At 37.6% G+C, this 23,824-nt stretch overlaps 1 protein-coding gene across 1 annotated transcript in view; it reads right to left on the minus strand.

Moving 5' to 3' along the window:
• LOC120522879 (ribose-phosphate pyrophosphokinase 2) overlaps positions 1–23,583 on the minus strand; it is a 41,036-nt gene extending 17,453 nt beyond the window's left edge. The window contains exons 1-2 of the mRNA XM_039743623.1: positions 23,190–23,583; positions 8,603–8,786 (exon numbers count right to left, since the gene is read on the minus strand). Of these exons, the coding sequence (XP_039599557.1) occupies positions 8,603–8,786; positions 23,190–23,311 (306 nt within the window). The 5' untranslated portion in view covers positions 23,312–23,583. The remainder of the gene's footprint in view (positions 1–8,602; positions 8,787–23,189) is intronic.
• Positions 23,584–23,824: the final 241 nt, after the last annotated feature.

Below are 23,824 nucleotides of genomic sequence, written 5' to 3' on the forward strand. Positions count from 1 at the left end.
CAAATCCTTGATGACAGCAACACTCATAACAGTCACAAAACAATTACATTGACAATTATGTTACGTTATTTTTAAAATGTTTCCTTTTCTTTTTCATAACTTCTTTAACACACTACTTTTCCGCTGCGAAGCACAAGTATTTTGCTAGTTTACAATACATTTACAAGTTCAGGTGCACAACCAAGTGCTCCATCACCAATCTCCCAAAGTCCAGGCCTCTCTCCTCAGTGCCTCTCTTCTTCAGGCTGCCTCAACTCCTCTCCAGCAAGACTATTGTCCCCCTTCCGCCCGACTCCAGTCATCAAATGGAGGGAGGTGGCTCCTTTTATAGCCACCTGGATGTGCTCCAGGTGTCTTCCAGTAACCTTTTACCGACACTCCCCTGTGAGGCGGAAGCACCGGCTGCGTACCCGGAAGCACTCCGGGTGTCACCGGTCTTCTTCCCCCGAGCACTTCCAGGTGTGGCGGAAGTGCGGAGGTCCAGGGCTCACCAGGCACCAGGGCGCCCCCTGGCAGTGACCACGGGCCCCTATAGGGTTGAGATTCCAAGCTCTGCACCCGTGGTCCCCAATGCAACCAGGGCAGTTGCCCCCTTGTGGTCTGGAGGAGGCGCAAGCCCTCCTCCGGTCCTCTTGGGTGTACCGGCTGGGTACCACACCCAGCCGCCTGCCATAAGGGATAAAGTTCATTTAATATGACCTGCCCGTGCTTCATCAGGAAAACCAAAAGAAATGTAACCAATTGAATTATAAATGTTGCATGTCGCCTTGGATAAAGGCATCAGCCAAATCTATTTAATACAAGTTATTCCTTATTATTTTATAATTTACAAATATTGTCACGATTTATAATCAGAACGGACAAGGGGCTTTCTTTCTATTCACTACTTTGGCTGGTGGTTTAAGTTTTTCCTAGTACATGAGAACAGGAGCCCACCACAGTTGATCCTAGAATGTCTTGAAGTGAGGCTTTTTCTTATGCATTACATTACTATAAACATCTTTGCACTACTTTAGGGTTACTAGTATTGATCTAATTAAAACTGATGACTTTAATATTATGGCCCACTCCCTTTTTTAACTTTTCTTTATTTCTATACCTTTAGCTTTTATCTCTCTCTGACAAAAAACAGCAATTGGATGAATGGCATAATAAATTTAAATGTGATATATTAATACATTCTGCAGTGGGCTGGCACCCTGCCCAGGGGTTTGTTTCTTGCCTTGCGCCCTGTGTTGGCTGGAATTGGCTCCAGAAGACCTCCGTGACCCTGTAGTTAGGATATAGCGGGTTGGATAATGGATGGATGGATATTAATTCATTCTTGTTTTAATTTCAATAAGCAGTGTAGCTTTTAATGTTTTACCACTTTGCAACAAATAATGGGTTCATTTAAACAACAATGTAACTAAGAAGGCAGTCCCATTAAATACAGGTGCCGGTCATAAAATTAGAATATCATGACAAAGTTGATTTATTTCAGTAATTCCATTCAAAAAGTTAAACTTGTATATTAGATTCATTCATCACACACAGACTGATGTATTTCAAATGTTTATTTCTTTTAATTTTGATGATTATAACTGACAACTAATGAAAGTCCCAAATTCAGTATCTCAGAAAATTAGAATATCAATTAAGACCAATGCAAAAAAAGGACTTTTAGAAATGTTGGCCAACTGAAAGGTATGAACATGAAAAGCATGAGCATGCTTTTGTTGGTGTTTTCTTATACAAAATACGTTAATGTTTATATTTATATGCATTTGTAAAAGTTATTTAAAAATTTAATTAGAAATTATTTTAAAAGAAATATTACAATGCCAGGCATTGTGAAACTGAAACTGGAGTATTTAATGACATGATTCAAGTAAATGTACCAAATACATGTCAAGCCACTGCAAGAGTATACTTGGGTAACTTAACTATTGGGGACAAAGCAGCAACAAGTACAACCTTACCAATCTGACATCTTGTATTAATGCGTTTTTACTTGAATGCATTAAATGCTTTGCTTAATTAAAAATATTCCTATAGTAACTGAGGTAGATGCTGAACATAGGATGTTCACAACATGCCAGTGAAAGCTGGAAGCAGCCTCATCTCTCTGCTTGCCATGTGCAAGTACAGTGGGGTGCACAGTTAGTTTAGTTTCAAGGGTAAACAAGTTCACTGCAAGGTACTCATGAATGAAAAAACAATAATAAATAATCTGGATTACAGTATTACACCACCCAAAAAAAGCATTCAGTCTCTAAAATAATCATTAAATATTAAAAAGCATTTGCATTATTCTATGCAATAGATTAAATAAATGGAAGTAAATGATCACCACCTTTATTAATCATTCTTGGCAGACACACTATACCTCAGTGAACAACTAGCTATCCTCTTTCATGTTGGGAATATTATCACATTACGCAAAACTGACTTTTCATGTTTTTTTTTTCAAGTTTCCAATAAAATTGAATATTAACATCTTGCACATCAACAACAGGAAAATAACTATGTATGCTCTGATCAGGTTTCAAATCAGAATTATATTTGTTGAAATCTGTTAAAGGTAAAAAAAAAAAACTGGTAGCTTAATGTTCAAGTATGTATGAGGTATACTGTATGTACTTGTTAATCAAAAATGTCTGAAGAAACAAACACACGCAAACACACTCCACATCTTTTTCTTTTTTAAAGAGTAAATGACTTTTTCTTTTTTGCCCACATGGATTTGTAGCATCTTAGGCACCACTGTCATGATCAGTAGGAGGAAAGTGATTTATACTTCAGTTTATATATGTAGAGCACTCTTCATTGAGTACAGACACAGTGTTCTGCAATATGTTTACTAGTAGAATACAATTACCAATTATACAAAATTACATAATGTGCACATAATAAATGTGCAGATTACTTTAAACACACAATAAAAAAAAACAAAATCCTGACATCCAAGTGATAAATGCGAATCTTGTGCAGCTGTTTACACTGTCATACAAAGTGACAGTGAAAGAATAGTCATTAGTCCTTTTGTAACTTGCAGGGACAATTCTACCAGTGCTGCCACAGATGACAATACAATGTGTTAAAAATCTCTTACATAAATTGGGCCCCTGTGACTCATTCTCATATTCCACATTTGCACTCAGAGAGCAATGTGTTTAAACTTGGTGGGCCCCCTCAAGCACAAATTCCAAGGATTTAGCATATGATCAAGTAAGAGCCATGATGACATTGGATTTGAGCATTTGATTTTAGATCCTATATTGGGGTAGCTTTCTTGAATGTTAAGCCTGAATGAGGGTGCTAAGTCAACACTGGTAAACTGTGAGGAGGCACTGACATTGCCGTTTTCGTCACTTGTTGCAAGTTCATCTCTCGTTATTATATATGATCTGTGTTATTGTGTGGCCTCTTTTTTCATCCCATGAATTGTCTCTCTCTCCATCTTGTCATTTTGCTCTTCGTCATGCACTATCATTGCAGCATTGACCAGGTGTAGTTGTTGGCTGGCTTGAAGGAAATAAGTGTGTAAGCTGAATGAGAGTTGAAGTAAAGAGAGATCTTTCTTGTCGTTTTGAGCACTCCAATGCATCTGGAGCGCGCTTAACTATTGTTTAGCAGGATAGCATGCGGGGGAATAGCTTTGGGGCGACAAGATACATTTAGGCATCATATGTCTCCTCAGTGCATAAAATAAATATTTATAACTGGCAGAAGTAGAGCACAGCTTTTTCCAGATCAGTCAAAATTAATCTTACATGAAGAATAAATTGGGTCTAGGAACGTTATATGCATCACTGTGCTGAAAAGCTGTTTCAGCTGACACGTAGGTTGACAAGAGATTACCATTAAGTTCCACTAGAAATCTGTGTTTGAAATGCTAAAAGATTCATTATCACACTAGAGAATCTAACAATGTCATCAATGGCAATAAAATTTGACACTCCAAATGGGTGGTAAACACTGCTCTAATAAGTGATGTGTGAACATAGGTATGCTGTATAGCTTAAAAAGTCATGTAGTCGGCATAAAAGTCCAATAGTATAATATGTGTCAATGAAAAGTTGAATACTGTATACATATTTTAAACTCTGAAGTCAAAAACTTTCAATATACTTATTATTCTGATTTCAATGCAACATCCTTAATTCACACTTGTAAATTTTTAACTCAACAGAAATGCTTCATGGCTCAAACTCATTTTTATTTTAAAAACGCAGATGATGTCAAGTAATGTAGTGGGTACTGCTTCAAAGTACTGGAGTCCTAGTTCAAATGAGTAATATACAGTGGGTATGGAAAGTATTCAGACCCCCTTCAATTTTTCACTCTGTTATATTGCAGCCATTTGCTAAAATCATTTAAATTAATTTTTTTCCTCATTAATGTACACACAGCACCCCATATTGACAGATAAAAAGAATTTTTGAAATTGTTGCAGATTTATTAAAAAAAGAAAAACTGAAATATCACATGGTCCTAAGTATTCAGACCCTTTGCTGTGACACTCATATTTAACTCAGGTGCTTTCCATTTCTTCTGATCATCCTTGAGATCACCTTCATTTGAGTCCAGCTGTGTTTGATTATACTGATTGGACTTGATTAGGAAAGCCACACACCTGTCTATATGACCTTACAGCTCACAATGCATGTCAGAGCAAATGAGAATCATGAGGTCAAAGGAACTGCCTGAAGAGCTCAGAGACAGAATTGTGGCAAGGCACAGATCTGGCCAAGGTTACAAAAAATTTTCTGCTGCACTTAAGGTTCCCAAGAGCACAGTGGCCTCCATAATCCTTAAATGGAAGATGTTTGGGACGACCAGAACCCTTCCTAGAAGAGCTACCGGGGGAGAAGAGCCTTGGTGAGAGAGGTAAAGAAGAACCCAAAGATCACTTTGGCTGAGCTCCATGCAGTCAGGAGATGGGAGAAAGTTGTAGAAAGTCAACCATCACTGCAGCCCTCCACCAGTCAGGGCTTTATGGCAGAGTGGCCTGTCAGAAGCCTCTCCTCAGTGCAAGACACATGACAGCCCGCATGGAGTTTGCTAAAAGACACCTGAAGGACTCTGAGATGGTGAGAAATAAGATTCTCTGGTCTGATGAGACCAATATATAACTTTTTGGCCTTAATTCTAAGCGGTATGTGTGAAGACAACCAGGCACTGCTCATCACTTGTCCAATACAGTCCCCACAGTGAAGCATGGCGATGGCAGCATCATGCTGTGGGGGTGTTTTTCAGCTGCAGGGACAGTACGACTGGTTAGAATCGAGTGAAAGATGAATGCGGCCAAGTACAGGAACATCCTGGACAAAAACCTTCTCCAGAGTGCTAAGGACCTCAGACTGGGCCGAAGGTTTACCTTACAACAAGACAATGACCCTAAGCACACAGCTAAAAGAATGAAGGAGTGGCTTCACAACAACTCTGTGACTGTTCTTGAATGGCCCAGCCAGAGCCCTGACTTAAACCCAATTGAGCAACTCTGGAGAGACCTAAAAATGGCTGTCTACCAATTTTTACCATCCAACCTGACAGAACTGGAGAGGATCTGCAAGGAGGAATGGCAAAGGATCCCCAAATCCAGGTGTGAAAAACTTGTTGCATCTTTCCCAAGAAGACTCATGGCTGTATTAGCTCAAAAGGGTGGTTCTACTAAATACTGAGCAAAGGGTCTGAATACTTAGGACCATGTGATATTTCAGTTTTTCTTTTTTAATAAATCTGCAACAATTTCAAAAATTCTTTTTTTTTGTCTGTCAATATGGGGTGCTGTGTGTACATTAATGAGGGGAAAAATTAATATAAATGATTTTAGCAAATGGGGGCGGCACGGTGGCGCAGTGGTAGCGCTGCTGCCTCGCAGTTAGGAGACCCGGGTTCACTTCCCGGGTCCTCCCTGCGTGGAGTTTGCATGTTCTGTGTCTGCGTGGGTTTCCTCCCACAATCCAAAGACATGCAGGTTAGGTGGATTGGCGATTCTAAATTGGCCCTAGTGTGTGCTGGGTGTGTTTGTGTGTGTCCTGCGGTGGGTTGGCACCCTGCCCAGGATTGGTTCCTGCCTTGTGCCCTGTGTTGGCTGGGATTGGCTCCAGCAGACCCCCGTGACCCTGTATTCGGATTCAGCGGGTTAGGTAATGGATGGATGGATGGATTTTAGCAAATGGCTGTAATATAACAAAGAGTGAAAAATTGAAGGGGGTCTGAATACTTTCCGTACCCACTGTATGCTCACAATTTGCACTAATGTTCTCATATGCATCCTCCCATCCTTTAAGGACTTTACACAACTACTGACACTATGCTGCTAAAAGGAATGTGTAGGAAATGTTTATTGATATTTTCTATACAACGAAAAGATGGATTCCCAGTCAGAGGTTGGAATTTGGTAGTTTCAGAATTGAAATATTGCAATATAGCAAATATTGAGTATAACAATATTTCCTAATAGTATGATTGTGTTCTTCATTTTAGTACAATTCATGGTATCATAATGCAGATTCAGTAAAATATCTTTCTTTCCAATCATTTAGCTAGAACTGTTACACTTTGTTATTTGATAAAGCAGGCAAAGGAAAAAGCAAAGAATGCAGCGAGTCATTAACTGGGCCCATTAAAAATGACCCCAGCAATAAGTTCAAACAAATTTAACATAGTAATTCTGCACAGGATGGTTGAATTTTAACCTGGAAGCAAGTTGCGAAATACTTTTTAGGCTAAGGGTTATAACTAATTTGGGACTGTAGGTTTAAAATGCCCTTCAATGTAACAGGGTTTCAAACAGCACTAAACAAAAATGCTCTGTACATGAAAATGCATTTTTCAAAAAAAGTCTTCATTTTTATGTATAAAGCATGCAGATAAACACCTAAATAGAAGAAAAAACAAAATACATAAAATCTGTTTGAGAATAATGTTTAAAGAATATAAAAGTTATGGGAGTGTATTTAAGAAGATGTGCTGTAAATTATGTATTTATGATTGTGAATATAAAAAGTCTGAAGAAACTGTTTTCAGTTTTTCTCAAAAGATCAAAATGAAATCAGAATTAATAGCTGCTATGGAAAATGTGTAGCAGTTGTGACACAAGGACTGGAAAATTACAAAATGTAAATTTGTAGCCAAGCTATCAGTGTCACAAAATGACCAGTGGAGACACACGACAGACTCAATTGTTACATAAAGGATGGGCATGGTCTGGAGGTAACACAGAACCAGATTGCCAGGAGGCCTAGGACATCAACACTAGGAAACTGTGCACATTGTCCTAAAATCTATTACTTTTATACAAACTTCAAACATTATATACAGTTAAACAATATACAAATGGTATAAAATTCAGATGCATTTTTAAATTTGTTCATCTACTTAAAACACCAGAAATCAACATTTAAAATTTTTTTAGTAACTGTGAGTCAAATTATAAGTAACAGTGATAATGTAATATAATAATGTATATTAGTAGAGTACACGTTGTTAAATAGCATTTTACAGTATCATGTACTTCAAAACTGAGCCCAAAGAGACATGGTGATTGGAATAGCCTTCATAGACAACAAACTCAAAATAAAAATTATACTAATTGATATACAATTGCTAGTTGTTGGTTGAGGAAACTTTATGGCTAATTATCATATTTCTTGAACAAAATGTTTGACAGTATGCAACGGAGAATTAAAATGTACGTCAAAAGCTAAACTTATTGCTTGAAATCGTATTGACCATGATGGACAACAGGTCACTGTGAGGCCTTGCTTGTAAATTCATGTGTCAGTTAAATATTGAATAATTATAATATGCAGATAACACAGCCTAAATTGTGTTTTTAGTACAGCATAAATAATAGAAACATGTTTGTTTACTGCATGCATAATGGATTAAAGAGCCACACTTAAGGAGTTCCTTTTCTCTTCAAGTCACTTCTTTACAAGCAACTTTTTTGCTTTCCTTCCATACATTTTTTACTTTAATGGTTATGATTATTTAAATACCTGTTGCCACTCTAAGGAGTAGCAAAGTTGATGTTGTCTTGATTAGGTTTGCACAAGCCACAGCTTCTGGTATTTCAAGTTTTACTGGGTATCTGTTTGCAGTTTTGAATAGCTATCAGATGAGTAAAAGATGAAAACCAAAATGATAACCTCTTTCAAAGTAAATTACAATTAGTTACTTAAACTGTTATTTTACAATTTAAAATATTACCAAATGTGTCATTGTTTTTTAATTGGAAAATTTTTCATATTTAAAAAATGTATACAGTATGCTCAATTCAAGGTATCTTACAAAAAATGAACTTTCCAGGCAAACGTACTTGAGAAGCAAAAGGTACTTAATTTCAACTAAACTGGCTCACAAGGAGCCAAATCACCACACGCAGACAACAGCAGGTACTTTTCTATTGATTTTTCTTTTTTTGTATGACAAAAGGATACAGTTAACCTAACTTTTATAGTATTTCAGAGTAAAGCCAGTTCAGCTGGGACCAGGAAAATGAATAATTCAAAAATTAGTAAATACATAGGTGTCATAATTTTGTGAAACTTCACTCCTATACTGTAGCGTCTGTACTTACTGGGAGCTTTTCAATAATAGTAATCATTACCTTGTCCTTCTTGTCTTGTCTGGCATAGGGAAAGCAGGGAATTACTGCCGTCACCCTAGAGGAAGATGCAATTTTGCAGGCATTGATCATGATTAGAAGTTCCATTAAGTTGTCATTGATTTCTCCACAGCCACTCTGCACGATGTACACATCTTCACCCCGCACACTTTCTCCAATCTCTACGCTGAAAAAGCAAAGCACAAAAATTATTACTTAATGCTGGTCATATCTCTTCTCCAAAAAGATTTAACACTTGATTACAGCTCATTACAAAAGTCAAGGTTATGTTTTTAATGTGCCTTGATGCTAAAGGTTAGCTCAATACACCCTGGATCTTCCAGGAGCCTCTCGAACCCGTAACTGTCAACATTAACATACCAAGATGAGCCGGGCAAATGAGGAGACACACACATTTAGCAAGGGGTTGGTGCAAGTAGTCCGTGTTTTTGCTTTGCACCCTCCCCCGCCATAACCTACCGTCTATTGGGGAGGAGCGAAAGCTTTACATTCCTCAAAAATTTTGATCTCTGGTTTTCGACAGATTGACGTTTCAGGGTCACTCGATATCAAAAACACTGATAGCTCGATGATGGATGTGTGTGTTTGTGTGTGTGTGTGTGTGTGTGTGTGTGTGTGTACATATATACTGTACGTGTGTGTGCGAGTGTCACAGTTTCTTGAGGATGGTCTACAGCTAAAATGGCTCAAAGGAAAAATACCAAACTCAAACATTAAGTTTGTTATGAGATAACAATGTGTTAATTAGTTTTTCAGCCAAATAGTGCAAGAGAAAGAGGCACTCTAGAGGAACCTTTAAATACCTTAATTCTGAAAAATGTACTAATTCTTCTCATCAGTTGGTATTGTAATAAACTATTTTATGATCAGAAAGTTCAGCATCAGAGTTGTAAATAATTACGGAAAATTTCTGGTAACTTGGTTCCTAGTGTGCAAAGCCTACTGACATTTACATCCAAATCCATTTTATATTTTTAAAAATCAAACAAAATTGCAAGAAGTGCAGTGCATAAAAACTCTTCAACAATAAATAAAGAATCCAATAAAAACAGTGATATCTGGGATTTAAAACTCAAATAATCTCTGGATAAAACCACAATAAAACACAGTCATCAGGTCCATGATGTTCTTCCGCTATTCCGTGTCATACCTAGCACAACTCCCTCTCCATCTCCTGGTTTCACCCATAGCTCTCTTAGCAGGCAGAGACTATAGCAGCTATGGACCGCTGCACTGATCCCCATTTTGGCAGCTTCTAGTCATGTCTGGCAGCCTGCTTGGGAATGGTCGTCCTTGCCGTCATCCTTTTTGCTCTCTTGGCATACCTCTGATACCTGAGGGGGATCCCATTGCCATGACTCCCCGCTCCTCTAAAATATCAATAGGAACAATCTGCGCCTAGAGCACTGATCCTTCGCCCTTCTGCAGAGCTAACAATCACGCTGCTTCTCACTCACCTACTGGCTGACACGCTGCCAAGTTCTGTTTCAGCACCCAATGTTGGTTCTCTCTTTCTCTGTTGATCCTTTGTTTCCCCCCTCTTGTATGCAGGCTCCCCATTATTCTGCCTGACTGGGTGCAAGTGTGGTACTCTGTCTGCCCGAGGTGTGAATGAGGAACCACACCTTGGCATGATCAGCCAAGCACCCCAGTCAACCCTCAAGTGATGCATGCTCATGTAAACCCACAGCCAATCATGTATTGCCATGGACTCCATATCATATGTGCCAATACCATTGAGAAATATTAGAAAAAATGTTTTCAAAGACATGGAAAACTAAACATATGCTCACACATATAGTATCACATTATTATCTGTCATTATACTAGTGAGTGATTACATTCAAGACTAAAATAAGTTACTGTAAATAAAAGAAAATGGAGAGCAAAACAAATCGCCCATTTACTTACTTTCTAAACACTACTGGCAGTGCACTAGTCTACTGGAGTGTGCACACATTCACTAGGGAAGAACTTTCAAAACCTGATCCAGCCTTATCTTGCTTGATCACAGTGTTATGAAAGAAAATTAGCAGAACAGAAGGGACAACATCTAGTGGATACCACAGAGGCTACAGATCATGATGATCAATAACCTTAAAAGGGAATATTACTTTTATGTTTTAAATGTACTGTTCAAATTTGATTATAAAAAGAAAAACATTTTTTCTAAATGGAAAAATATCAAAAGGCAACTCACAAAATGCTCCTTTATTTTACAAAAAAAAAAAAACACATCACGCATAAAAAAAATGTACTAGATAGATTAGCGATGAGGTTGCATGATATATTGGTACTGGAAATGTACAGAAAAAACACATTTTATTATGGTTCTGTACCAGAATTTCAGAATTTTCTGCACTGAAAGTAAATGTCAGCTTTCCTTTTGACCACGATAATTTTTTACTATGAAGCAAAAATTATGAATGTCAAAATAAACCCTCAACAATATTTTTGTGAAAAAATGCAATTTATCTATGGTTGATATCCATTCATTATGTGAATTATTGTTCCAAAATTAAAAAAGAAACTGCTGAAAGACAGACTAATTTTTATTTGCAGAAAGTTTACATTCATTTTACTACCACTTTGTTTAAAGTTAGCAAAACAACCTTGCTTTTAATACTGGCATTTTTTTAACAGTATTTTACCGTTATCTGACAAAAGGGATCATATTTGCATATGGCCAATTACCACCAAAATACTTTGTTCAACTCTGCCCCACCCCATGTTTCTGTACTATTACCAGTCTTCTGTACGCACCACAGCCATGTGACACACAATATAATTCAACAGTGATAGAATGCTAATGAAAGGCAACATTTTATTCTGTTGTTAGCATTTTGTCATCATGGAGCAAATTGTAATGAAGAATCAAAGGCCATAATGAAGAAATTTGAATTAAGAATTAAAGCATTCGTTATACATTTGTGGCATAATTCAATAAGAATAAATTTTGTGCAAGGAATCTGGACTGAGAGAAACTTGAAAAGCATCTTAAACGAGAATGCAACTTGAATACATTACTGTAACTTGAAAGTTCAAGCAACAGTAGAAACAATGGAGGCATGGTTATAATCCAACACCAAAGAAATTCAAAGTCCAAACTAGTGCTGATGAAATTATGTGCACAATTTTGTTTAATAGGTTAGAATGGGGAAAAAAATAAAATTAATAAAATTTAACTTAACACTACAATGAAGCGACTCCTCATCCAGGCTTGGGTCTTTCCTCATACAACATGAACTTTTCCAACGTTGCCTGCTGCCCATAACTAGAATTTCAGTATGGGATTGAAAGGTTTTGCCCATCTTGCTTACAAAATGCAATAAAGATTTATTAATTAAAGCAAAAAAACTATTTCCTCTTTAAAGGGCAAGAAAAACGTTGTGAATGGATCCGCCATGTCAAAATTAATTAATATAAATATTGTTATTAGGCAATGCTATCATTGTCAAGTGAACCCTGAAAACACACTGCCAAATAACTTTGAAAACTATCGTTCAAGTGACCCAATTTGTTTTACCATATTACATCTGCCCCTACTAACACTGTTTGTGCACAGCAGGTGCAGTGCAAGCCAAACCCAATATGAGCAAAAGTACAAACATTGATCCTGAATATGCTCCACAAGCTTACAGTTACTATAAAACAGACAGACGCAACCTAGTAGACATTAGGAACAGGTTGTATACTTAAATAATCATATCACAATATTGTTTTTAGTAAATACTGCCATAATTGTATACACTGTTTTGACTGAAACTACGACTTAAACCTATGAAAGTTCAGGTTCTTTTTAACTCACGCAGCCAAGCAAAGAAAGGAGAATGTGCAGTTGATAAACTTTCAAATCAAGTACAAATTTTATGTCTGTATTGAAATAAGTACCAAACATTAACATGACTGTTATTTAAAAAAAAAAGGTGTTTTATAAGAGTGGGGGGAAAAAATCTGCAGTGTGTATGTATTCAGAGAGGTCAGGAACACTCACTGGACATCTGCAGCTTACCCTGCCGCACCCACAATTTCAATCTTTAACATTCAGCATCCTGTAATTAGCAAAGTTGACAAGTGAGGATGAATGAAAGAGGAAATTGAGCACTCACTAAATGGAAATACAGACATTGTGTTAAGTATAAATTCAAGACAATTTTCGAAATGACAATCTATTCCTATAGCTAGTCAATAATAGTGATGTTACCTATTTCACAAGCACATTCACTCTATTTCTTAAAAAATTTAATTTTAGAAGTGCTTTAGACTTTGACATTAGCCAGTTGCTTGGGTGGATCAGTTGATAAAAGAAGCACAAGGAAGATCACTCTAATGGTACTTTATATAATATGTTAATGTCAACACATTCTCAGAGTCAAGGTACTTAGTAGGGCTGGTAAAAAAAAAGATGAGAAACAGCTAAACAAAACTTGTTGTATTTTTTAGGCTTTTACAGACTATAATAGAGTGTCCATAAGAACAACTAAAATGTTATGGGACATGGAAACACAGTCACACTCGGGTCATCATCAGTAAGACTTTTTTTAAGTTTCTTAAAAATTGTTGTAAAATGTTTTAGCCAGACATTTTCTGGACATTATAAGAGGGGCACAAGAGTGCTAATATACAAAGTGCAAATTTACTTTGCTTATTAAGCACCTAAATTTCACCATCTGTAGGTTACAGTGTACACAGAACATTTGCCAACAGCTGTTTGCAGTTAGTAAAAGATAAGAGAGGCTTCTCCACTATCATTAACAAAACAACCCAGGCGCACAAATTGAAGATTTCCTGTATCAGCACATTTATGAAACGTTTTTTCCTTAATTCTTGAACATATACAGCACATGTAGCTCAGCAGATTATAATGTACCTATAGCAACATGTTGTTGTCCAAATAGATAACCATATTCAATGACAATGCATCTACCTATTTAGTGTTACCACATCTTTTTTCCTCTAAAACTTTGTGTATTCATTCATTCATTCAACGCTCAATGGTATTAAACAATTACTGTACTGCAAATATTTATATACAGTAATTAATATTAAAACATGCAATTTATTGGCACCTCTTCAAAAATATAAAATTCTGCTGTAACTGTGCAACAATTGTTCATGTTTGATGAAAATTTTATCATCATTTGCAGCCCATGTGACCAGGCATGCATAGATTCTGGTTTTGTTATGAGTTACACTAAAACAACTGAATCCTTTCATTGTAATGAGTGGTACGCCAGCATGTTGTGGTGTGCTAGAGGTTTTCTATTTGCAGTTTAACTCCCATTCCTATAAGTAATCTCCTTTATAAAGAGTGCAGCATAAAAAAAAAAATCCTTTTAGCAGTTCAGACAATGGTAATCTTAAACCAAACATAAAATACATTGAAAAGCTCAGTCAGCAAGTCCGGAAGTTTCCCAACGCTATAGATTTAAGAAAACTATAGATCTATCCATTATAAGAACTTTGTTAACTTATACCTGCTAGGGAAAACTAGACCTCATTGTTCCCCAGCAATAGATTCAAATGCTTTATGGAAGACCCCAAGAACTTCCATGAGAAATAATAACATACAAAGTGCTCTGCATCTACTAAATGTGAGTTTGCCATTTCTGCCAAACTTCATACCACACTCTGATAATTATAACACAAAAAAAATGAATTCTGTTATTTTAATGTCAAACTTTAATTTCTAATTAATAAACAAAAACAAAGAACACATGGGAGTCCCAATATGTAAACTACACTATAAATAGAAAGCCTTGATCACAAATTCACCCTGTCACTTCACCTGGAATGGCCAACACAAGGTCTACTAAATTGCAACAGTGTCCGACTTGTTATCTACGATACTCAACTTGTGTTATGCTGTATACTGATACGAACAGCATCATCCTAATTTTGGTACAGGAAATTAACGATTGCATATAGGCACCTCTCTCTCTGCCATATACCAGCACAATCAGAGCCCTAAGCGGACACCAACCCCCAGCTCTTAGAAGTAATATTTGTTTATTAGCACACTAGAAAATTCCCAGTCGAGTGGGACGAAGTAGCTGGGAGAACTATCTGTTAGTTACTTCAATATTGGTACCAAAGTCAAATTTTAGTGCAGATCCAACACTACACTCAACAGAGAATGAGGATTAGAGGTACAATTCTTTAACTGCTTCACCATTTACCTCCCAAAACAGAGAGAGGTGCTCAATCACGGGAGAGGAACAAATTATCTCAAATTGAACAGAGAATTTGGGATCACACATGTACAGCCTTGAGCAGAAATTACTATTATGTTTCTAATGAAAAGTCAAGCAAAATTACACCTTTTATTGGCTAACTGAACAGATTACAATATGCAAGCTTTCGAGGCAGCTCAGGCCCCTTCTCCACTACAACTTGCCGAAAGAAGGGGCCTTGCATAAAGCTTGCATACTGTAATCTGTTCAGTAGCAAATAAAAGGTGTAATTTCCTAAACTTCTCATTGCATCCATAATGGCTAAGACAGTAAAACACCTTACTACTGTGATGCTTCTTTAAGAGGGAGGCACAGTGATTTATGCTGTTGACTCTGGGCTCAACTCCCATGCAAGATTCTTGTCTGTTATTTGCACTGTATCACTATTCTCTCTCTGTCCTGGAATGTTTCCCGCATGGCACCCTGTACTACCATTAAAGTCTGCAGCTCTCCAACAGCACCCTGAATTAAAATAAGCATATTTGAGAACATAGGTCTATCTATTCAAAGTCTTCCCTAGGCTTTTGATGTGGAACATTACCCTAATGAAAAAGCTCATTTTCAGTTGAGTGCTCCTCTGTCATGAAGAGATGCATTTTGTTCTATAGTATATCGAAGTACCCTAGTGCTTCCCGAAAATAAATTTAGTTACAGCCCACCACTGCCACAAATGCAAATGCCTGGATGCTGCCGCTACAAATGTGAATAAGTAGAGAGCAATCTGGTTGCACTGTTTCATCTTAATATTCGTCTTGTGAAGACTATTAAATCAACATGGTGCAATTTTTGTAGATGACATGTTTAAAATAAACAAGGAAAAAAAAAAAGATAGTGACTAGTTATTTCTGTAGTATTTTGTATTAAACTGGCAGTTTGGCTTACTTCATCCCAGATTTTCAACATGCCACCAAAGTTTTAGTTTCATTAAAATAACAGTTTAAACAGTAAAACTACAGTTTTCAAACCTTCTCACCAACAGTCCAAACATCATTTGAATATGGAACTGAATGTAGCATCATAGCTACAATTTTAAAGCGTTTCATACCAGATAAAATTAAGGTAGTTATGCAATACGCCTCAGTGACTTCAGATTTGATTTCTAAGCTGAGTAGACAACATCAGTAAAATACTTATCTGTGTGATAATTTGAAGTTGCAAGTTAGCAATTCCCATGAAACTGAAAAGTGTCAGTGTACACTAATTATTAAGTGTATAAAATGGATTTAAAGTCTATACAGAGAAAGCATTTAATTGAAAATTCATTTCTGTTAAAGTTTAAATTCAGTTAAGACATATTTGTTTAAAATTAATGTGAAGACAATAATTGGGGAAAGTAATATTCTCTGCCTTTTTTTAATAAACTGCTCAGATAAACATTATGCAAAATAGTAAAAATCATCATTTGGGTACATGTACCACTTAAACCAAAAAAAATGCAAAAAAAACCAAACCAGACAATTGTGATTTCTGTGGGAAAACACTGCACCATGTGTTAAAAGAACTCCACAGCATTACACTACTGGTCTGTAATGTGGACATATCAGTATGATGGAATAAAAAAGGTGTGTTTAAGTTATCTCTTTAGTGGTATAAACATGAATAGATGGAAACAAGTAGTTCTTTGACCAGATAAAATTTTTCTAATTGTCAAATGTATTTTTATTCTTCAGATTTACATTTACTTATTCGGCTGACACCTTTATGTGACTAATAATTTTTATGATACAATTGGTTAAATTTCTTCTGGTTTTCCAATTGGAGCACAGGCAGGTCAAATGGCCTGCTCAAAGTAAACAAAAAAATGGCCGTAGCGGAATTTGAACCCACAGCCCCAGGGGTTGAAGCCAAAACCTGAACCGCTACACCACACTGCCTTAGTCCTAAATGCTAGATCTTATTTTTCACTGACAACAAGAAATGTGTTTTTGATGATGAAGGAAAAATATTATAAGGAAATATGCATTCTGACCAGATTCACTTACTGGTAGGCTGTATTCATCTGTATGGTGAGTAACTGTAAGTCATTGATTAACTACACACTAGTCCACTCTGTTCCTGTCTAACTTACTTAAATTATTCACTCATTTCTAATTACAGGACCAGTGTTGCCAGATTCATCTATAGTGATGGCCAGTTTTCAATATTGCCATGATACTGTAAAAAAAAAAAAATCAGAGCAGGGTGGTTGCTGTCTATGAACTTGTGCACATGCATCTGCCACTCACTACCCTCCCAGGTTCAAAGCTACCAAAAATCTTTGGTATTGCCAATTCTCCCTCTAAACTGCATACACCCAATCCACTGGTACCTATTAATGTTTAATAGAACTGTCTGTATAACCGGATTACAAAATGGATAGATAATGATGGATATAAACCAGTGAAATAAGTGGGAAAAGCAAATGTAACCAGCAAAACACTCTTGGCATTAGATCAGTCCTTTAATACAGTACCTTTCAGCGCTGTCACCTTGCTCACAGAGATTAGAATGTTTCAAATTAAAATATACTATATATTAAAATTTACGTAAACCTGAATGTAAATTAATTTAGCTGCAAGTACATTTACACAATTATAAAAAGACTATTAACATGAGAAATGTTATAATGTATTATGACAAATTTACACATTCTTAAAGTCATACATTTTAGTTGTGAATACTGGTTTAAGTTAAATATTAATTAGCCATTGGGGAAAACACAATCTGGTAATGTTCTAAATCCCTTCTTAATAACTTTCTTTTCAATACTTATTCTAAATAATGGAATAATAATGAAACTACTTGGGCTCTACTCCTCTGAGTAATTAAACTAAAAATAAATCACTTATATACATTCTATTTATATTGACATTTTGTAAGTTTTTTTTGAATAAAGGCATCCTCCAAATAATAATGATTCAAACTCACTCACTGTTCACTACAATAATGACTTAGAACAACCAAATGTTCAGTTTTTGAAAGAAATAAAACCTCACCATGCCCCACTTTAACAGTGATCCATTTTAGCCTCTGGCAGCACAACACAGTTGCTGGAAACAAAATGACAGTGAGCTATTTTGTCAGTGATATTTTTTTCCTTTATAAAATTCCTGAAGCTGCACGATTAAATGAACTATTAAAGGAATGAAACTATGAAACTCCCCCATCACACAGCTTTTAAAACTTGAAGTTTACAGTACAATTTAAACACATAATCTCTTAAATTGGGCAGTAGGTTTTGATTCACATTAAATTCTTAACAAAATGACCAGTCACAGTTGTAAAATACAGTAGCTGCTTTCCCAACAAATAATTTCAGGTGGAGTATTTCATTAACAAAGTCAAAGCTGCTGTGATTAGTGCTGTTGCTGCTTCATAGCTCCAAGGAACACTAGGTCACTATCTGTGTTACTTTTTCATGTTCTCCTTTTGTACATGTGGATACTCTACCAGTTACTTATGGTGGGGTCCAAAAGACACTCATGTTAGGCTTAACTGGCTACACCCTATGTGAGGGATGTTGGTCAATGCATTGGCATTTAGCTCAGGGTTGCCATGCAATGACTTTGCTAAAACCAGCCCTGAGCTCCTCATGACCCCAAATGTTCAGTAAATTAGTGGATCAATCAATATAATACTTACTGTAATGCACTCTCCAGTAGCCTCATCATGTGCCACTTGTTATTAAAGATTATATTTAATTATAATTGGGTGGGGGTAAATTTTTTTTTTCTTTTTGTATTTCTGTTTTTCCTTTATCAATTTCAAACTTTACTGCAAGGCAGCATACAGTGCTTCCGGAAAGTATTCACAGCACATCACTTTTTCCACATTTTATGTTATAGCCTTATTCCAAAATGGATTAAATTCAGTTTTTTTCCTCAGAATTCTACACACAACACCCCACAATGACAATGTGAAAAACTTTACTTGCGGTATTTGCAAATATATTGAAAATAAAAAAATTGAGACAGCACATGTACATAAGTATTCACAGCCTTTGCCATGAAGCTCAAAACTGAGCTCAGGTGCATCCTGTTTCCCCTGATCATTCTTGAGATGTTTCTGCAGCTTAATCGGAGTCCACCTGTGGTAAATTCAGTTGATTGGACATGATTTGGAAAGACACACACCTGACTATATAAGGTCCCACAGTTGACAGTTCATGTCAGAGCACAAACCAAGCATGAAGTCAAAGGAATTGTCTGTAGACCTCCGAGACAGGATTGTCTCGAGGCACAAATCTGGGGAAGGTTACAGAAAAATTTCTGCTGCTTTGAAGGTCCCAATGAGCACAGTGGCCTCCATCATCCATAAGTGGAAGAAGTTCGAAACCATCAGGACTCTTCCTAGAGCTGGCTGGCCATCTAAACTGAGCGATCGGGGGAGAAGGGCCTTAGTCAGGGAGGTGACTAAGAACCGGATGGTCACTTTGTCAGAGCTCCAGAGGTCCTCTGTGGAGAGAGGAAAACCTTCCAGAAGGACAACCATCTCTGCAGCAATCCACCAATCAAGGCTGTATGGTAGAGTGGCCAGACGGAAGCCACTCCTTAGTAAAAGGCACATGGCAGCCTGGCTGGAGTTTGCCAAAAGGCACCTGAAGGACTCTCAGACCATGAGAAACAAAATTCTCTGGTCTGATGAGACAAAGATTGAACTCACTGGTGTGAATGCCAGGCATCAATTTTTGAGGAAACCAGGCACCGCTCATCACCAGGCCAATACCATCCCTACAGTGAAGCATGGTGGTGGCAGCATCATGCTGTGGGGATGTTTTTCAGCGGCAGGAACTGGGAGACTAGTCAGGATAAAGGGAAAGATGACTGCAGCAATGTACAGAGACATCCTGGATGAAAACCTGTTCCAGAGCACTCTTGACCTCAGACTGGGGCGACGGTTCATCTTTCAGCAGGACAACGACTCAAAGCACACAGCCAAGATATCAAAGGAGTGGCTTCAGGACAACTCTGTGAATGTCCTTGAGTGGCCCAGCCAGAGCCCAGACTTGAATCCGATTGAACATCTCTGGAGAGATCTTAAAATGGCTGTGCACCGACGCTTCCCATCCAACCTGATGAAGCTCGAGAGGTGCTGCAAAAAGGAATGGGCGAAACTGGCCAAGGATAGGTGTGCCAAGCTTGTGGCATCATATTCAAAAAGACTTGAGGTTGTAATTGCTGCCAAAGGTGCATCGACAAAGTATTGAGCAAAGGCTGTGAATACTTATGTACATGTGATTTCTCAGTTTTTTTATTTTTAATAAATTTGCAAAAACCTCAAATAACCTTTTTTCACATTGTCATTATGGGGTGTTGTGTGTATAATTCTGAGGAAAAAAATGAATTTAAACCATTTCGGAATAAGGCTGTAACATAAAATGTGGAAAAAGTGATGCGCTGTGAATACTTTCTGGATGCACTGTAGTTGCTAAGAATTTCATTAGGTGTTACATCCATACAGTAGTACAGAAAAGTATGCTGCACAAAACACAAATATACAGAAAAATACAATAATATAGGATTGCACTCTTTTCAAGTAAAACATCCAAGTAAATCCTTACAAAATAAACATAATTTAGATTGAATGGAGGAGTAATAGCAAAGAAACTATTGCTATGTCTAATAGTTATTGCCTTTAGTGACCGGTAACATTTCCTCGATGGGAATAACTGAAAGACATGATTGTCTTGCGAGTGTATAGTTCCTCAATAGAGTTCAATTACAGGCTTACCAGCTTTTCTGCAGTCTGAATAACATGCTGCAGTTTATGCCTCAAGTGAGCAGATGCATTGCTATACCAGACAGTATGGAGAAAGAAAGGTTGCTTTCAAAGTTTTATAAAACTATAACAGCATTGATTGGGACTACTTAAGCTTCTTCAGTTGACTGACAAAAAATACACATAGCTAAACTGTTTTTAATAAGAGCAGTTATGTTTTCATCCAAGTTTAAATTGTGAGTGATAGCTGTGCCAAGAAATTTAAATGATTTCACCCTGCTCAATGTGACATTGTTTATAACTAGCAGTGTAGGAGGTGAGGAGTGTCTCCTATAATCCTCAAACATTTCCACTGTTTTAAAGGATTGTTTGTATCTGCAAATGTTCTGATAAAAAATAAGATGCTAATTATTAATCAATATGTACTCTGGGCTCCTAACATGTATATTTGAGATAAATATGCTCCTTACTATTAACCCAAATGAGTGTGAGCATGCTTTTTACAGGCTTAAACCTCATCTAGTAAAATGAGGACCCACTCAAAGATCTAACATGATAATTTTGACAGAGAAATTAATTGGTGGGGTCTACACCACCTCTGAAAACATAATTCGAGAAAGGGTTGAAGAGAAATACGAAGAAGACAAAATATATATGGTTTAATGATGATCAGGATTTAAAAGTTAACCTGCAGGAGAGCTACTGAAAAGAGTGGATACATTTAAAAATCTAAGATCAGTGATAGTCCAAGATAAATGCAGAGATAATTCATTGAGTGCAGTGTAGATGGAACAATTGAAAGATGTGTGATCAAAGAATTAAGGGAAAGGTTTTTATGATATTGCTGATTTTACCACTGATGTATGGAGTTGAGACATGGGCAGTAAAGGAGGCGCAGGAGAAGAGGTTAGATATGGCAGAAATAAGCATGTCGATATGGATGTGTATGCAGTTACAAAAAAAAAAAAGGACAGAATATGAAATGGGACAATCAGAGGTACAACAAAAGTGGAAAAACTATCTAAGAAAGTATAGGAAAGTAGGTTAAAGAAGTATGGACATGTGATGAGGAGAGACAATGAATATACGTATGGGAATGGAAGTGCAGAGAAGGGAGAGCAAGGGAGGCCAAAGTGGATGTGGATGGATCAAGCAACATATGATCTTAAGGGAAAGGGCTTGACCGAAAAGGAAATGCAGGACCAAGCATTTTGGAGAAGGTAAATCAAGCACATTGAACCCACATAGTAGTGGGAAAGGATAAAAAGGAAGAAGCAGAATTTTAGTTCATTTTGTTTTATATATTTTTGTACATTGGGAAAAAGACCACACAACATGAAATAATCCTTCAAAATCATCTACTTAATAAATATTCTCTTTCAAAATGCAGATTGTGTTTATATTGTAGAACTCTTGGTCAATGAAACTTCATAAATAAATATTGTAAGTATTTGCAGGTAATCCTCAACCCAGTTTATAATGCTGGGCTACTGCATTTGCAAAGCTGGTAGCCTAGCAGACTACCACATCCATTTACAGTGTGTACCCTATTCTGGATTTCTGATAGATATAAAAAAAGAGAAAAAGAAAATGCTTAAACCTTAAGACTAACCTGTGGTTCACTTCTAGTCACTGTGTCACATTAAGTAAATTACTTAACCTACCCATACTGAAACAGTACAAAACACTGCTGCTACATTGCATTCTAATCTCGCGAAATGCACTGGATAATCGCCACAGACAAACACTTGATGCAAGCGCCAGTCATTAAATGGAAAACTCGGGAAAAATTACTAGTGTTTCCTCGCGCATTATCTTAAAGGTTTATTTTGGAAACTAAAGTAGACAACGAATACTATCTAATCAATTCCTTCAAATGCATGTACGAATACAAGCCCTCCGGGGCCGAAATTGTTGATCCCTGCAACTACATGAAAAGAAAGCTTCTGTACTCCACAAATAACGGCATGCCGCTTTACACCTCTTACAAGCAGGTAAGGAGACAGCCAATGGGAAAGCGCGTACGCGGATTTACGTCACCACAATTCCCGAAGGTGGTCCGACGCCCCTCGTCACGTGAATAAGGACAGGTTAGACAAGAAGAAACTGGACCTGTTCTGTGAGATTTTACACGTAGGAAAATAAAAGCGACGTACGTAGTTGGGTCCTCATTAAAAGGCTTGATCGGTGCACTGTTACTACACTGTCAAACAATTGGCGCCCTTTAACATCACCGCATTGACTAACTTGGCAGTAATAGGAAAACATCGAGAAGTGACCAACTCCGCCCACCATTTATTTCTTGCACAAACTACTATCAAACCAACGGATGCAACTGCGCCCTAAGTCCTAGTTATCAAGCTCGTTATTATCGGAAGTCATACGCGAAACATTGTCTAACGGGCGCGACAAAAACCGCGCTGGGAGTTATTCCCGCGCCATGTTACGATCTACTTTTTTTTTGCTTTTTTCGTTTCACTCAAACACACGACAGCCACACCACACACCGAGGCGAACAGCGAGCTTCTCTGCGACGGGTACTTGTGACAGCACGTGCGCGCCAGCCGACCCGCGGGAAGCTGCCAGCACGGCCAAGCCGACGCGCTAACAAAGCTCCCCCGCCCCAAAAGCACGCTTACCACGTCTCCTGGTTGCTGAACTTTTTGGTGACCACTTTCCCCAGCTCCAGTCCTAACCGGTCGGCCACTTTCTGTGACAGGTCCTGGTGGGAGCTCCCGCTAAAAAGCACAATATTGGGCATGGCGTGGAGCGCAGTAACGTTGAGCACACGAAGCAGAACGTGGGGGGAAAACGCACACGCTGCACTGCCAACTCGGTTCCGTCCGGGGCCTCTGCACTGTAGTTTCTTCCGGGATGATATTCTTTATCCGTCTTTCCTATTAACTCTTTCTGTTTACTTTATTTTTCTTTGCTAGCTTTCAAAAAAGAGCGTATCGAAGCGTAAAATGCAGGAGCTAATGCATGCAGACCTGCCCCTTCGCCCACCCCTTTCAAGCTGAGAAGCCTGCATTTAAAGGCACAGGGCTCGCCCGTGGCCGGGATGGACAGAGACCTCCTGTTCCTGCGGGGTTGGCATTTCCACTGATATCTGATGGCGAAAGCGAATGTTATCGATTCGAATTTCCTAACTTTATATCAGTAATTTGATTACAGTTTTCCTAACGGATTATGCTACCACAGAGCTACACATTCACCTTTCCTCCAGAAGAGACGAGGGGCGGTTGTATTCTATAGTGTGACTGAAAACTGCGCT

The sequence above is a fragment of the Polypterus senegalus genome, chromosome 2 (genome assembly GCF_016835505.1).
Source record: "Polypterus senegalus isolate Bchr_013 chromosome 2, ASM1683550v1, whole genome shotgun sequence".
Taxonomy (NCBI): domain Eukaryota; kingdom Metazoa; phylum Chordata; class Cladistia; order Polypteriformes; family Polypteridae; genus Polypterus; species Polypterus senegalus.